General features: G+C 36.1%; 1 protein-coding gene and 1 non-coding gene across 2 annotated transcripts in view; both read left to right on the top strand.

Annotated features, from left to right (window-relative positions):
* The window catches only part of ADAD1 (adenosine deaminase domain containing 1), a 44806-nt gene extending 34208 nt beyond the window's left edge, over window positions 1-10598 (top strand). Inside the window, exon 11 of the mRNA XM_052654862.1 lies at window positions 10485-10598. Within this exon, the coding sequence (XP_052510822.1) occupies window positions 10485-10598 (114 nt within the window). The remainder of the gene's footprint in view (window positions 1-10484) is intronic.
* LOC128062682 (U6 spliceosomal RNA) lies at window positions 6502-6612 on the top strand. The gene has a single exon (XR_008200836.1). It is a non-coding gene; the product is annotated as a U6 spliceosomal RNA (small nuclear RNA).
* Window positions 10599-13033: the final 2435 nt, after the last annotated feature.

Raw genomic sequence — 13033 nt, 5'->3', positions numbered from 1 at the left:
CTGGAAATTGACTAAAGGCAGACAACGCATTGGAAATTGTATAGTCTTGTAAAACTTAGAACTCTGGGAAAGAACAGCAGGAATTTGTGAAACCTTTTCCCAAAGGTGTTCCTGTTCTCTCTCCTTTCTCTCTGCTAGTTTGAATGGCAAGATTGAAAATGCCACCAAAAGTAGTAGATTTTCTGGACTTGATTTTGGGCAAGGGGTGAGCATTTTTCACTTTTTCAACTAAATGTGCCAAACCTGATAGGGAGAAAAATGGCAAAAATCAATAACTGATGCAACGTTGCAGTCCTTGTTGGAGCAAGTGGTATACAAAAGTGTATAACAGGTAAATATTGGAAATGAAAGAGCCATGGAAGAGTTGAAAGAAATTCTCTATATATCCTTGGGTGACCAATAAATTACACTCAGGTGCAAATGAGACTCAAGAGAACCCAGAAAAGAGTTAAAAGTGTGAAATAGAACTGCCTGCAATATTAAATACACTGTACCACCCATCCCTCCCCAAATTAATTGATCAGAAGAAGGTAGAAGTCTTACAAGTTTAAGGTGTTGAGTGTAATGCCTGCTGAAGTCATTTGCTTATCACAAAGCAAATCATTTGCTTATCACTTATTTGCAGTTTATCACAATAAACTGTGGAAAATTCTGAAAGAGATGGGAATACCAGACCACCTGACTTGCTTCTTGAGAAACCTGTATGCAGGTCAGAAAACAGCAGTTAGAACTGGACATGGAACAACAGACTGGTTCCAAATAGGAAAAGGAGTACGTCAAGGCTGTATATTGTCACCCTGCTTATTTAACTTCTATGCAGAGTACATCATGAGAAAGGCTGGGCTGGAGGAAGCACAAGCTGGAATCAAGATTGCCAGGAGAAATATCAATAACCTCAGATATGCAGATGACACCACCCTTATGGCAGAAGTGAAGAAGAACTACAGAGCCTCTTGATGAAAGTGAAAGAGTAGAGTGAAAAAGTTGGCTGAAAGCTCAACATTCAGAACACGAAGATCATGGCATCTGGTCCCATCACTTCATGGAAAATAGACGGAGAAACAGTGGAAACAGTGTCAGACTTTATTTTTCTGGGCTCCAAAATCACTGCAGATGGTGATTGCAGCCATGAAATTAAAAGATGCTTACTCCTCAGAAGGAAAATTTTGACCAACCTAGACAGCATATTAAAAAGAAGAGACATTACTTTGCCAACAAAGGTCCATCTAGTCAAGGCTATGGTTTTTCCAGTGGTCATGTGTGGATGTGAGAGTTGGACTGTAAAGAAAGCTGAGCGCCGAAGAATTGATGCTTTTGAACTGCGCTGTTGGAGAAGACTTTTTATATATATAAATTTATTTTAATTGGAGGTTAATTAGATTTGGGAGAATGGCATTGAAACATGTATAATATCATATATGAAATGAATAGCCAGTCCAGGTTCAATGCATGATACTAGATGCTTGGGCCTGGTGCACTGAGATGATCCAGAGGGGTAGAGAAGACTCTTGAGAGTCCCTTGGACTGCAAGGAGATCCAACCAGACCATCCTAAAGGAGATCAGTCCTGGGTGTTCATTGGAATGACTGATGCTGAAGCTGAAACTCCAGTACTTTGGCCACCTGATGTGAAGAGCTGACTCATTTGAAAAGACCATGATGCTGGGAAAGATTGGGGGCAGGAGGAGAAGGGGGCGACAGAGGATGAGATGGCTGGATGGCATCACTGACTCGATGGACATGAGTTCGAGTGAACTCCGGGAGTTGGTGATGGATAGGGAGGCCTGGCGTGCTGCGGTTCATAGGGTCGCAGAGTAGGACACGACTGAGTGACTGAACTGAGCTGAAGCTTTGCAGATACATGGTAACTACTAGGAAACCAGGCTAAAACAGAAACTGGAAAGAGACAGTACACACCATAGATGAAAACAGCTTACTATTTCAACATGCAGAAAACAAAAACAAAACCTTATAGAAAAATAGAATCCAGAGTTACTATAATATATTATCCAAAAAGTCTCTTTCACCCCAAAATTATGGGGTATGTAAAAGCAGGAAAGTAAAATAAAATCTATACTTAGAAAAGAAACTGGTTTTGAGAGGATTCCAATTTTGAATACAGCAAAGTCTTCAAAGCAACTGTTATAAATATGTTCAAGTTATTAAAGGAAAGGGTAACAATGTTTCAGTAAACAGGTAGTCTCAGCAGAGAAATAGAAGCTCAAAAGAAAAGGCAAAAGTCAAAAAAACTCAAAATTCAGAAAAAGACCCAGATGAATATTCTAGGACTGAAACAATAAATAATAAGTGAAATGAATAATTCTCTAGATGGACTCAACAGTACGTGTGAGATTGCAGAAAAATATCAATGGGCTTTGAAGATAAATCAAAATAATTTTAAAGGACAGATGAAGCAAATAAAAGAAAATTTTACAGAACTTCAGAGATTTGTGGAACAATATTAAGTGTACCAACTTATGTTTACTAGAAATTCTAGAGAAAAAGAGAAAAGGATCAACAAAAATATTTGAAGAAATTACTGAAAAAATTTCCATATTTGATGAAAAACATTAGCAGACCCAAGATGCTCACAAAATCCCAAGAAAAAAAAATAAGATTCACATCTAGATACATTACAGGCAAGCTGATTAAGACAAAGAGAAAATCGTGAGTTTCTGTGCATTACCAGGATTATGTCAGTATCAATCTGAAGTAAACTATGGTAAGAAAAACAAGCATATTGTAATTCCTGAAGTAGTCATGAAAGCAGTAACTTGAAAGCTATTGCTAAAATATCAGCAGAGGAATTAAAATACTGTCCTAAAAAATATATTTTTAAAAAGACTAGAAGGCAGTAAAGCAGCAAATAAATAAAAGACACAGGACTTGGAAAATAAGTAATGAAATGACAGACATAAATCCACTTATCAATAATTATTAAAACATTAAATTTGAATATTCTAAAACCTCGAAAATGACAGAATGATCTCAGTTTGTTTCTAAGGCAAACCACTCTACATCACAGTAATCCAAGTCTATGCCCCAACCACTAATGCTGAAGAAGCTGAAGTTGAATGTTTCTATGAAGACCTACAAGACCTTCTAGAACTAACACCAAGAAAAGATGTCCTTTTCATCATAGGGGATGACAATGCAAAAGTAGGAACTCAGGAGATACCTGGAGTGACAGACATGTTTGGCCTTGGAGTACAAAATGAAGCAGGGCAAACGCTAACAGAGTTTTCCCAAGAGAACACACTAGTCATAAAAAACACCCTCTTGCAATAACACAAGAGATGACTACACGTGTGGTCAATACTGAAATCAAATTGATTATATTCTTTGGAGCCAAAGATGGAGAAGCTCCACACAGTCAGCATAAACAGGACCTAGAACTGACTGTGGCTCAGATTGTGAGCTCCTTATTGCAAAATTCAGACTCAAATTGAAAAAAGTAGGGAAAACCACTCAGTCATTAGGTATGACCTAAATCAAATACCTTATGATTATACACCAGGCTTCCCTGGTGCCTCAGAGGTTAAAGCGTCTGCCTCCAATGCGGGAGACCCGGGTTCGACCCTGGGTTGGGAAGATCCCCTGGAGAAGGAAATGGCAACCCACTCCAGTATTCTTGCCTGGAGAATCCCATGGTCGGAGGAGCCTGGTAGGCTACAGTCCATGGGGTTGCAAAGAGTCGGACACGACTGAGCGACTTCACTTTCACTTATGATTATACAGTGGAAGTGACTGATTCAAGGGATTAAATCTGACAGAGTGCCTAAAGAACTATGGATGGATGTTCGTAACATTGTACAGGAGGCAGTGACCAAAACCATCCCAAAGGAAAAGAACTGCAAGAAAGTGAAGTTATCTAATGAGGCTTAACAAACAGCTGAGGAAAGAAGACAAGTAAGTGAAAGGCAAGGGAGAAAGGGAACGATATACCTAGCTGAGTGCAGAGTTCCAGAGAATAGCAAGGAGAGATAAGAAAGACTTCTTCAGTGAACAATGCAAGAAAAAAAAAAAAAAGAAAACAATAGAATTTGAAAGACTAGAGATCTCTTCAAGAAAATTTTAGAGATACTAAGGGAACATCTCATGCAAGGATGGACACAATAAAGGACAGAAATGGGAAAGATCTGAGAAGCAGAAGAGATTAAGAAGAGGTGGGAAAAATACACAGAAGAACTATATGAAAAAGGTCTGAATGACCCAGATAACCATGATAGTGTGGTCACTCTCCGAGGGCCAGACATTCTAGAGTGTGAATTCCGGGGCGGGGGTGGGGGGGTGTCTTAGGAAGCATTATGATGAACAAAGCTAGTGGAGGTGATGGAATTCCAGCTGACTATTTCAAATCCTAAAATATGATGATGTTAAAGAAAAAGTAAAAGAATTCCAGAAAAACATCCACTTCTGCCTCATTGATTACACTAAAGCCTTTGACCATGTGGATCACAACAAATTGGAAAATTCTTAAAGAGATGGCAGTACCAGACCATCTTACCTTCCTACTGAGAAACCTGTATGCAGGTCAAGAAACAGCAGTTAGAACTGGACATGGAACAATGGGTTGGTTCAAAATTGGGAAAGGAGTAGGTCAAGGCTGTATATTGCCACCCTGCTTATTTAACTGATACGCAGACTACATCATGAGAAATGCCGGGCTGGATGACTTACCAGCTGGAATTAAGATTGCTGAGAGATAACTGCATATCAACAACCTCAGATATGCAGATGATACCAGTCTAATGGCAGAAAGTAAAAAGGAACTAAAGAGCCTCCTGATGTGGATGAAAGAGGAGAGTAAAAAAGCTGGCTTAAAACTCAGCATTCAAAAAGCTAAGATCATGGCATCCAGTCCCATCTCTTCATGGTGAATAGATGGGGAAACAATGGAAACAGTGACAGGCTTTATTTTCTTGGGCTCCGAAATCACTGCAGATGGTGACTGCAGCCGTGAAATTAAAAGACACTTGCTCCTTGGAAGAAAGGACAAACCTATATAGCATATTACAAAGCAGAGACATCACTTTGCTGACAAAATTCTATATAGTCAAAACTGTGGTTTTTCCAGTAGTCATGTATGGATATGAGAGCTGGACAATAAATAAGGCTGAGCACTGAAGAATTGATGCTTTTAATCTGTGATGTTAGAAACTCTTGAGAGTCTCTTGGATTGCAAGGAAATCAAACCAGTCAGTCCTGAAGGAAATCAACCCTGAATATTCATTAGAAAGACTGATGCTGAGGCTGAAGTTCCAATCCCTTGGACATCTGATATGAAGAGCTGACTCACTGGAAAAGACCCTGATGCTGGGAAAGATGGAGGGCAGGAGGAGAACGGGGTGCCAGAGGATGAGATTGTTGGATGGCATCACAGACTCGATGGACATGAATTTGAGCAAGCTCCATGAGATATTGAAGGACAGGGAAGTCTGGCAGTGCTTCAGTTCATGGGGTTGTAAAGAACTGGACACGATTTAGGCACTGAACAACAACAAAATGTCCTAGAAAAGACAGAGATTGTCATATCGGGCAAAATGCAAAATCCAGCTATATGGTCTCTGCAAGAGACATGTTACATTAAAAAATACAAGCAGATTGAAAATAAAGGATGAAAAAATGACATACCATGCAAACAATAGCAATAAATTAGCTGGAGTGTGTATATTAATGTCAAACACACATCAAGATGAAAAATAATACGAGAAACAAAGAGTAACATTTTAGTGGTAAAAATACACTATTGTCCCAAATGTTGTTAATAAACAACAGGTAAATATTGCTATATGGGTAAAACAGTGGAACTTCAAATGTATAAGCAAAACCTGTTTGCATTTAAAGGTTAAATGGACAGTTCTGCAGTTATAGTTGGAGTGAAGTTTCTCAGTCGTGTCCGAGCCTTTGTGATCCCATGGACTGTAGTCTACCAAGCTTCTGTGTCCATGGGATTTTCCAGGCAAGAGTACTGGATTGGGTTGCCATTTCCTTCTCCAGGGGATCATTTCTGACCCAGGGATCAAACCCAGGTCTCCTGCATTGCAGGCAGACACTTTACCCTCTGCAGTTATAGTTGGAGGTTTTAATTAATATTCTTGTCTTAGTAATTGATAGTACAACTAGAGAGAAAATCAGTAAGAATATAGAAGGCTTGAATAATACTGCAGTACAACCAAACCAAACACTATTTTACGCACAACAGCAGAATATACCTTCTTTTCAAATACACATGGAGCATTCTCCACTACAGACCATGTAGGCCATAAAGCAAGTTCCAATAAGTTTAAAAGTGTTGAAATCATAAAACGTATGCTATAACTACTGTACAATTAAATTAGAAATCAACAAGGATAAAAATAAAAAGAATATAAGAAGGGTTTAGAAATACATAGCCTTAAGTGCTTATATTAGAAAGGAAGAGAACCATAAAAATCAGTTATTTAAGCTTCCCCCTAAAAGAAGTTAGAAGTTAGAAGAGTATATTTTTAAAAAAATAAGAGTGCTTGCTTTGACAGCACATATACTAAAATTGAAATGATACAGAGAAGACTAACATACATGGCCCCTGTGTAAGGATGACATGCTAATTCATGAAGTGTTAAGTATTTTAAAAAGAGATGAAATAATATAGGATAGGTTGGAAGTTAGGTAAAAACAAAACAGGAAAATAAACAGAAACATCAATGAACTCAAAAGTTGTTTCATTGAGAAAAATCAGCACAGTTGATAATCCTTTAGACTGAGAAATAAGAGATAGCATAAAAGATCAAAATCTTGACGGAAAGAAGGGTCATCACTGAAGAGCCCAAAGAGCTAAAAAAATTATAAGGAAATATTACAAACAACTTTTGTCAACAGATTAGACAAGTTAGATGAAATGGGCACATTCCTAGAAAGACAAATTACAAAACTTGACTAAGAGAACATCTAAATTGAACTAATATAAAGAAATTCAATTATTAATTAAAATTCTTTAAAGAAAAGTGAAAGTGCAGTTATGAATTCACTTGTGAATTTTATCAAATGTAGAAGCAAAGATTAACATAAATCATACAAAAAGTATTTAACAGAGTAAAGGAGCAGCGACTGCTTCCCAACTCATTTTATAAGGCAATATTAAAAACCCTGATACCAGAAGTGGGCAGAAACATTATAAGTGAAAACTATAAATCAGAATCTCTTAGGAACATAAATGTAGAAATTCTTCATAAGATATTGACAAACCAAATCCAGCAACATACAGAAACGATTATATACAAAGGAGGTTTATTCCAAGAATGCAAGGGTGATTTAACACCAGAAAATCATTTGATATATTATGTGAATATTTTTAAATTCAAAACCTGTTTGTTTGTCTCAATAGACGTACATAATGCATTTGACAAAATTTAACACCTATTCACAATAGAAACACTGAACAAATAAGAAATAGAACTTGCTCTACTAGATAAACAGCATCAGTGAAAATCTGCAGTTTACATGACAATGCTGAAGGCTGAATACTCTTTCCCTTTGCCCCAAGAGTGCTCTCACCAATTCTAGTCAACATTGATCTGTAGGTTCTAGCCAATGTGGTAAGGCAAGAGAAAGAAAGAAAAGGCATCCAAACTGCAAAGGAAGTAGAAAAACTGTCCTTATTCCTAAATGATCTTGTATGTAAAATATCCTATGGAATCTACCAAAAACAAACAGCTATATCATGTGTGAATTTAGCACACAGTATAAGAACAACATAGAAGAATAAATTGTATATCTATATGTTAAGAATGAACACTCTAAAATTAAACTGGAAAAAATAGTTTTTTCCATAAGAGAGTATAAAATATTAGGAATAAATTTAACAAAAGAACTATAAGACCTGTACATGAAAAATAATGAAACATTGCTGAGAGAAACTTGTAAAGACCTAAATGAGAAATGTACCATTTCATAGATTGGAAAACTCTATTTTTAGAATGTCAGTTCTCTCCTAAATAATCTGTTGATTCGAGGCAAGCTCTTATCAAAATCTCAGTAAGCTTTTGTATAGAAGTTGACAAGCTGATTGTAGAATTGATATATAAACCCAAAGGACATAGAACCAAAACAATTTTTAAGCAAAATGGTAGAGTTAACCTACCTAGGTTCCACAATTTAACATAAAGCCACAGTAATCAAGAAAATGTATTGATTTAGCAATAGACATAAAGATCAATAAACAGAGTAGGCCAGAGATAAACCCACACACTTACAATCAATTGATTTTGTGCAGAGGTGTCAAGGGAATTTAGTGGAAGAGAGGACAGTCTTTTTAACAAATGGTACTAGAACAGTTGGGTATTTGAGAACAAATTAACCTAGACTTACATCAGTTATACAAAAACCTCAAAATGGATCATAGAACTAAGAGAGCTAAAAACTATACAACTTGCAAAGAAAATGTGGGGAAATATTTTATTTTCTTGGGCTCCAAAATTACTCCAAAATGACTGCAACCATGAACTTATAAGTCACTTGCTCCATGGAAGGCAAGCTATGACAAACCTAGACAATGTGTTAAAAAGCAGAGATGTCACTTTGCCAACAGAGGTCCATATAGTCAAAGCTATGGTTTGTACATGTATAAACCATGTACAAACTACAGGTACATGTAGTAGTCATGTACAGCTGGGAGAGTTGGACCGTAAAGAAGGCTAGGCATCAAAGAATTGATGCTTTTAAATTGTGGTGCAGGAGAAGACTTTTGAGAGTCCCTTGGAGAGCAAGATCAAAACAGTCAATCCTAAAGGAAATCAACCCTGAATATTCATTAGATGGGCTGATGCTGAAGCCCCAATACTTTGGCCACCTGATGAGAAGAGCCGACTCATTGGAAAAGACTCTGATGCTGGGAAAGATTCAAAGCAAAAGGAGAAGGGAGCAGCAGAGGATGAAATGGTTAGATGGCATCACTGACTCAATGGACATAAGTTTGGGCAAACTTCAGAAGGCAGTAAAAGACAGAGGAGGCTGGCGTGCTGTTGTCCATGGGGTCACAAAGAGTCGGACACAACTTAGCAACTGAACAACAACAAAATTTGTCTTCCTGCATTAGGCAAATTTTTCTTAGATATGGCATCAAACATATAATCCATAAAAGAAAAAATTGATGGAGTCCAGAATTTAAAACTTGCATTTCAAAAGTCATCATTAAGAAAATGAAAATACAAGCCACAGAATGGAAGGAAATACTTAAAATCATACATTTGACAAAGGTCTTGGATCTAGAATAAAGAACTCTTACAAATCATTAAGTGGACAAACCATTCAACTTTTCCAAGTGGCAAAGAATATATGTGAATGGCTAATACACATATAAAGGTGCTCATCCTGATTAGTCATTAGAGAAATGCAAAACCAAACCACAGTGAGATACCACTTCACGCCTACTAAAATCCAAAAGTCTGGCTGTACTGCATGTTGTTGTGGAGAAACTAGAAACCTCTTTCACTGCTGATGGGAATGTAAAAGATTTTAAAATACTTTGGAAAACAGTTTGGCAGTTTGTTTTGTATACTTACCATGTGATCCAGTACTCCCACTGAAAAGAGAAGCAAAAACTTATATCCACCAAAGACTGGTACATAAATGTTTACAGCATCATTATTTATAGTAGCCAAGCCCTGGAAACAACACAAATGTTCATCAACTGGTGACTGCATAAGCAGTCTGATATATCTATTTGATAAAGATAAAGAACAAACTGATACATCAGACAACAGGAATGAATCTGAAAATGGTATGCTAATTTAAAGAAACCTGACACAGAAGAGTACATGCTGTGTTAGTCACTCTCTGTGGAATTTCTATGAAAAGCAAAATTCTGGAGACAGAAAGTAGATTCATAATTGCCTGAGACTGGGGCTTACAAGTACAGATTGACTGTATATGAGCACAGTGGAACTTTTTGCATGTAATGAAATTATTTTAAAACTGGACTGTGATGGTTGCACACCTATATCAATTTCATAAAAATACCCACATCAAACTGAACACTTACATGTAGTGGGTAAATTTACCAATTGGTGAATTTACCAGTGAGTGAATTTATGGTATACAAATTATGCCTAAATAAAGCTGGTTTTTCTTTTTTGAAGTTTATCAGTATGTTTATTTATTTAAAAAGTAAAAGGAAATAAGCCAAAATATTAGTTCTAGTTATCTATAGTTTGAGAATTATAAGTGAGTTTTTTTTACTTTTTGTATATTCTTTTTCAAGTTTTCTGTAATGAGTATCATTACTCTTTTAATTACAAATATTAAAAAAGAAGGAAAATTATCTCTTAGGAGTGTTGAGAAGGAGAATTTTTAGTTTCAGAAACACTACTGAAGGAAATGGAAATGCAGAAAGATTTTTCGTAATGTTTATGTTAAACTAAAGAAAGATGATTAAGGCTAATTAATTACTTTTCATAAGCCAAATTCTGCCTATATTCTATAATTTACTATTTTTTCTTTCTGTAGCGTATGTCTGGATCCTATCAAGAAGCTAAAACTTTGTTGAAATCCTACTTACAGCAACATGGCTATGGCTCCTGGATTGTGAAATCTCCCTGTATAGAGCAATTTAGTATGTGAATTAAGCAATCCATTGTCATATTAAAATTCTTTTTTGTGTGTGCTTTGACTACTAAAAAATTTTTTTTAATATTGGTGGTTTTCAGCTTTCAAAATCAGTCTTGCTATAGCAGTGTTCAGAGATTGCTGAAAATTCGTAAATATTTATGTCAATTTACGTTGAAACATTTGAACTTTTTTTTTAATAATTACCTGCTTCATTATGTAGCTATTTTGTATTTTTTATAGACATTACAAAGCCATTACCATTTTGTAATTTAAAAGAAAATTTCTTTTAATTTTGTACTTTAAAGTTACTTGTTCAGCAAAGATATTCACTGTGTCCTGGTGTCTCACTCAAAAATTTTTTTAATTAAAAATTGGAATCCAAGAATACAAATAACAATTCTTACTCATTTGTTGATTAAAGCAACAGACATTTGAATGTCTAATATTTGCCAATAATCATAGTAAAAAATAGTAATTAAAACATCATTTCTCATGTCAGAAAAATTTATGAATTCAAATTGAACATAAAAATTCAGAGAAATGTTAACCATGTTAGGGAGTACTTTGATAAGTTATTCTGATTAGTAAAGGATTATTATAAATGTTTTAAGATTACCTATTTTCAGGTCTCTATAAAATCCATTCAAATGTTATTCTTTATAATTTAGATTAGTAAGAATTTCTAATAATAGGTCAATAAAATATTGTTTAGCCTTATATTTGTTTATACAGCTAGATGAAAAGAGAAAGTTTAGTTACTCTTGGTTAGGATATATATCTTTAGTAATATTGAGTTTGTTCTCTTAAAATCTCTTCCTTAGATTAAATCACAGATGGATTAAACATTGACTCTCAAGACTTTGTTCCTCTTAGCTTGGATCTTTATGAAATTACTAGGTCTCACTCCAACTCTAGCCAAGATGAACTGTTATAATTTCTGATAAGATTAATGTAGGGTCTTTGTTGTTGTTGTTGTTTTTTAGTTTTGGGGTTTGTTTTTTGTCTGTTCTAAAAGTATAATTGAGCTTAGTTGATGAACATTGAAGTCATCCTGGATGGAAAGACATACATGTCTTTCAGTAGACTAGATTCTATATTTATTAATAGGTTGAATCATGGGAAATTGCCATTTCGGGGGACAGGGTAGGTAAATGATCAAATATTTGCAATTTTATGTCAGCACACATATATTATTATTAATAATAAGTTTAATTTCCATCAAATAGATGATATTTAGTGGGGTTTTTTTTCTGAATTGGTATTTCCTTGTTAAGTCTTTTCAGTTTCTTGTCTGGGTTGATTCCTTCCACAGCTAATTTACAGCCTTTATTTCTATTACTTTAACCTCTCTTTGATAGTAAATTTCCTGTGAATATACAGCATGTTTCATCTTTTCTTGGCTCTTCACATTTGTGGATATTTTGCTTTTGTCTAAATTAGGAAAAGCACAAAATGGTTAACTTTTGCCTAAATATGTGAAAGATCATGTTAGACAATTCATTTCCTCGAGAAAAATTTTTAATTTTAAGGGTTAGGTAAAATATATACCCAGCTATTTTACAGACAGGATCCAGTAAGGACCACTGATTTCTTCAAAAAGTGGTCACTGAGTGTCTCTGTACATTCAGTTCAGTTCAGTCACTCAGTCATGTCCGACTCTTTGCGACCCCATGAATTGCAGCACGCCAGGCCTCCCTGTCCATCACCAACTCCCGGAGTTCACTCAGACTCACGTCCATCGAGTCAGTGATGCCATCCAGTCATCTCATCCTCTGTCGTCCCCTTCTCCTCCTGCCCCCAATCCCTCCCAGCATCAGAGTCTTTTCCAATGAGTCAATTCTTCTCATGGCCAAAGTACTGGAGTTTCGGCTTTAGCATCATTCCTTCCAAAGAAATCCCAGGGCTGATCTCCTTCAGAATGGACTGGTTGGATCTCCTTGCAGTCCAAGGGACTCTCAAGAGTCTTCTCCAACACCACAGTTCAAAAGCATCAATTCTTCGGTGCTCAGCCTTCTTCACAGTTCAACTCTCACATCCATACATGACCACAGGAAAAACGATAGCCTTGACTAGATGGACCTTAGTAGGCAAAGTAATATCTCTGCTTTTGAATATGCTATCTAGGTTGGTCATAACTTTTCTTCCAAGGAGTAGGCGTCTTTTAATTTCATGGCTGCAATCACCATCTGCAGTGATTTTGAAGCCAAAAAAAATAAAGTCTGACACTGTTTCCACTGTTTCCCCATCTATTGCCCATGAAGTGATGGGACAGGATGCCATGATCTTCATTTTCTGAATGTTGAGCTTTAAGCCAACTTTTCACTCTCCACTTTCACTTTCATCAAGAGGCTTTTTAGTCCCTCTTCACTTTCTGCCATAAGGGTGGTGTCATCTGCATATCTGAGGTGATTGATATTTCTCCCAGCAATCTTGTATTTCTTCCAGTC

This window comes from Budorcas taxicolor, chromosome 17, assembly GCF_023091745.1.
Source record: "Budorcas taxicolor isolate Tak-1 chromosome 17, Takin1.1, whole genome shotgun sequence".
Taxonomy (NCBI): domain Eukaryota; kingdom Metazoa; phylum Chordata; class Mammalia; order Artiodactyla; family Bovidae; genus Budorcas; species Budorcas taxicolor.
Note: the sequence above shows the minus strand (reverse complement) of the source record. Positions and strands in the feature narration are given on the sequence as shown.